Here is a 4,506-nt window from a genome sequence, read left to right as displayed (position 1 = left end):
CTCTGTTTACCGGTCAGTCTACGTTCCTCCCCTCACCTCTGGTCATGAACTCTGGGTAAAGACTGAAAGAATGAGATTGTGGATCCAGGAGGTTGAAATGAGTTTCCTCTGCAGGAGCTGGACTCTCCCTTAGAGACAGGGGGAGAAGTTCAGTTATCAGGAGAGACTCAAGAGTAGAACCACTGCTCCTCCACATCCAGAGGAGACAGTTGAGGTGGTTCAGGCATGTTCTACTGGGAGGAGACCCCGGGGAAGACCCAGGACATGATGGAGAGACTGTGTCTCTCGGTTGGCCTGGGAACACCTTGGAGTCCTCCCAGAAGAGCTGGAAGAGGCTGTGGAGAGAGATGTCTGGACCTCCCTGCTCAAGATGCTGCCCCCGAGACCCGAGTCCAGAACAAGAGGAAGATGATGGATGGATGAAAGAGACAGACCACAGAGTCGAGCCCCGGACTGCGCTGCTTTAAAGACTAAATATTTGACTTGCACACAAAGCAAATGTGGTTTTGTTCTTTAAATTCAAAGTTAGGGGCGGTGCAGTTGGTCGAGCTGCTGCCTCTCCGTGAGAAGGTTGCCAGATGGAATCCCAGCCAGAGGTCTTTCTGGGTGGAGTCTGTTCTCTCCGTGCTGCGTGGGTTTTCTCCAGGTTCCTCCCTCAGAGCCAAAACAAATGCATTCTAAGTTCTTGAGGGAGGTGGTGGAGGTCCAGTTTGTTGTTCGAGTGAGCGGTCTTCAAGTTTTCTCTCGTATTAAACACATTTATACTTTTTGTTTTTCTTCTCGTCTTACTGTGTTTTTATGGAGATATAAGGTTTTTTTCCTGTTTATGAGAATGTCGTGTGTCCACAGGGACAGCAAAGAGTTATTTTAACAGACGGCGCTCAGCGTGAACAAACCAAACAGCCCAACGGGTCTGCTGAACCTGAAGGGTTCTTCACGTAATGTTTGTGAAACTCACACAAGATGGGCCACTGTCAGCGCTCTGTCAGGGTCGGCAGTTCCCTGAAACAAAGAAATTAAAGGACGTGTCAGAGTTTGGAGTTGACCTGATGCTTGAAAAAGATGGTCCGTGTCTCACCATCTGGAAGACCACTTTGTCCTTCTCCCTCTCGCATGTTCTGAACATCACACGATCATCTGGAGCTACGAAATCTACGGTTTCCAGCACCTCTGTCAGAAACGCACGCAGTGAAAACTTCATGTGTCAGAACAAACTGGTGGGACCTTCAAGGTATTCAGTGAAGGCCAGGAATAAATAAACGAAACATTAATTTATTTTAGCCACATGTTTAAAATAAAATAAAAATTTGGAGACTTGTTTCATCTATAAACAGATGTTTCTTTGTGTTCTGTTGCAGTAGTTCCTTATTGGGTTTTGCTGCACGGTGTGTAGAACAGGAGGTTTATTTTTGTACGAGGCGGCACGGAGTGACGAATCCTGGTGAGTGCAGGGAGCAATGGTTTTATTATTAAACCGTTATTTTACCAGGAAGAAGTCCATTTGAGATTATTCGTCTCTTTTAAGGATGTCCTGTGTTATCAAACATCAGGTGCAGCGGAGGAGCCAGGGGGTGGCCAACGGTGGCGGTGGCCACCTTAGATTAATTGTTGGTCACCCCAACCATTAGAGGAAATTATACTATTAAGTAGCGAGTAGTGGTGAGCAGCAAGTTGAGTACATGAGTGTTAAAAAAAACACGCCAAAAAATACTAATTTTAACACTGGTCCAAATGAGTTCAGATGTTAAATTAAACATGTTGACTTTTTTTTTATTGAAATTAATGGAGACAGCCGAACTGAACATACCCAAAAATCCCAGACTATTTGTTAGAGGTTGTACCTTCAGCTTCTTACCGTTCACCACTCGCTGACACTGGGCCATCTTGATGTCAATCAGCTCCTGACAGACAGCGGAAAAAACAGACAAAAGACAGAACAGGTCAGGATAATGGGGACAGTGGGTATACTGGTAGATGCTGCTGCCAGGAAAATACAAAGAGGAGATATATGGATGCAGTTAGAGAGGACGTGGAGGGAGCTGGAGGAGGATGACTTGTATTGGAGACCCCTGAAGAGGGAAAAACTGAAAAAATAATTTTAATTTCCCTGAACGGATCTTCCCAAGGGATTAATAAAGTTCTATCTTAGATCTAATCTATGAATAAAATATCAGATAATGATCTGCTTACAGCAGTAGTCCTCACCTCACAGTAAACCACATCAGCGCCGTAGTCCAGAGCCAGAAGCCTCATGGGCAGAGTCCCCACCCGGACCATCGGGGCCAGAGCCACAATGTCTCTGAAACTCAGTCTGCCGGCTGCCATGGTGTCTGCTCAGTCCATCTGTTCACACACACACACACACACGACTCAGGTGTGCTGAAAAAGATCTATGGGTCTGGATTCACTTCACTGGAACAGTTCCTCGATCACACAGATCTTTTCACTTCAACAGTGCTGATCTGGGTTTTACCCGGGTGCACACTACGCACAGTATTCAAGCTGAAAGTTAAAGAAGACCAAGTTTTGAAATTGAACCAGCGTTCCTTGAAGGAGCACTCTTTATAATAAAAGATCCTGCCCGATCTGTTCCAATTCTTGTTTACTTGATGGATAACTCCAACACCGGACCAGGACGGACCTGGTCCAGATTCTCACACTGTTAACAAGGTCTTGAAGAACATCGACGGCAGGTGTCCAAAAGATGGTTGTGGCAAATTTGAGGCCAAAAGATGTGTTAGTGCATTCGTCGTGTTGGGTCAGGATGTTGAAAGCTGTTCATCCATTCACCTCTCATGTACACATAAGGTGAGTATTAGTAACGTGAAGTAAATTGAACATGCATCAGAATATTAGTAAAGTAAATTACAGGTTCTGGGTTCACAATCACACCCATCATATCATCTCTGATTTAAGGCGACATCTCCTGACAAATGCTTTGCTCTCCATTCACGAGGAAGTTCTTCTCTTTCTCATCTGTCACTTCTAGAGACGGGAGGACTCTTTGAAGGGAACCGGATCTTCGACGATCCGTTTGTTTCACGGAGCCGCTCAGTGTCGAACAAGCAACGGCACCACGTACGGATTCAGCCTTTATTTATACAGGTTAGTCTCACTGAGCCTCGAGGACTCTTTTAGATATACGTCCTCACGTACGGGATAGAAGTCATCAGGCACAGATCTACAGCACGTTATCGCTTACGGATATACGTCACGTACAGATGTGCATGATCATAATCGTCGGCGTACGCGATGACCTCCTGAGCTGCTGCACTCCGCCCCTTTGCCTGTTTTTCTTCATCACAGTAAAAATGTGATGGAGGAGTGACTGTTCGTGGGACTGAGAATGAAAAATACAACTAGGAACGGCTCTTTAATGTCTGGAACTCCGTTACCGCTCATTGTAAAGAGTCGTTCAAACGATCCGGATCGTTCATGGACGTCACATCTAGTCGCTTCTACCCGGAGCGTCGCTCGGCTTAGTCAAAGGAATGGACCCAGAATCCTCCTCCGTTTCTAAAGACGAACCCATTTATCTGTTCTGGAGGTGGAACCAACAAAAAAGCCCAGATGTCGTGGTGACCCGAGTTACAGAGACCGAGGTTATAGTTCTTGTTTTTTGTATTTCACCCTGTTTTACGGCACCCTTATTGTTTTATACACTGCCCTTATTTTAACTGTAGTTTGTTGTTGTCATTGTTTACTGTCATTGTTGTCTGTACTTGATATGTTCTGTCTGGAGCTCAATGAGATTAGCCTGTACAAATAAAGCTTGATTGAATGAATGAATGAATAAATGGTGTTAATGGGATCTATTCAAACCATTTCAAAATAAAAGCTTTAAAGCTGGATGTTTGGATTTAGCAACTGAAAACCCGTTTTTCGTAGAAAGATGTCAAAAACTACTACTGATAGAAAGGAATTTATAAAAAGTACAGATACTGACTTTCATTTTAAAAATATATATTTTTTGTCAACAATAAACTGATTCTTCTCAATGTCTTCAGAAATGTTTGTATGAATATTTTAAACAAAAACTTATTAAAACACAGCAAATTTTATGTTTTCTTTTGATAAACATTATTGTCTGTCCTGGGTCTTTGATTAAAATATTTTTTTTTATTCTAGCCCTGCTGAACACACCCAACACTTCCTCAGTACCAGTTTAATAAATATTCAATCAAAGGGAACTACAACCGGGTTATAAAATGGGCCGAAATAACCAGAAGTTAATCATCAACGAAAAGAAGAATGGATTTAATCTCTGTCGGGTCTGTGTACCAGCCGAAAACTGCGGAACCATAAATGATAATGGGGTTCTGTAAGCACATGCTAGCACGCTAATATCTTAGCGGCAGCTTCAGAAAGATTCACGCAAACACCAGAAACACCTGATAACGGACACGTTATGATAACAGCTGGACAAATCTGTGCCGTTCCTCCTGTGAATAAACTCACCACATGTGTACCTTCTTGTGTTCTAGCTGTAAGCTACAGGAACACCGA

General features: G+C 43.7%; 1 protein-coding gene across 1 annotated transcript in view; it reads right to left on the bottom strand.

The window, feature by feature from the left end:
- The window catches only part of dus2 (dihydrouridine synthase 2), a 24,486-nt gene extending 19,981 nt beyond the window's left edge, over positions 1 to 4,505 (bottom strand). The window contains exons 1-5 of the mRNA XM_037683073.1: positions 4,459 to 4,505; positions 2,206 to 2,343; positions 1,856 to 1,901; positions 1,079 to 1,170; positions 959 to 1,002 (exon numbers count right to left, since the gene is read on the bottom strand). Of these exons, the coding sequence (XP_037539001.1) occupies positions 959 to 1,002; positions 1,079 to 1,170; positions 1,856 to 1,901; positions 2,206 to 2,325 (302 nt within the window). The 5' untranslated portion in view covers positions 2,326 to 2,343; positions 4,459 to 4,505. The remainder of the gene's footprint in view (positions 1 to 958; positions 1,003 to 1,078; positions 1,171 to 1,855; positions 1,902 to 2,205; positions 2,344 to 4,458) is intronic.
- Between the last annotated feature and the right edge of the window lies 1 nt (position 4,506).

This window comes from Nematolebias whitei, chromosome 10 (genome assembly GCF_014905685.2).
Source record: "Nematolebias whitei isolate Nwh7 chromosome 10, NemWhi1, whole genome shotgun sequence".
In the NCBI taxonomy this organism is placed as follows: domain Eukaryota; kingdom Metazoa; phylum Chordata; class Actinopteri; order Cyprinodontiformes; family Rivulidae; genus Nematolebias; species Nematolebias whitei.
Note: the sequence above shows the minus strand (reverse complement) of the source record. Positions and strands in the feature narration are given on the sequence as shown.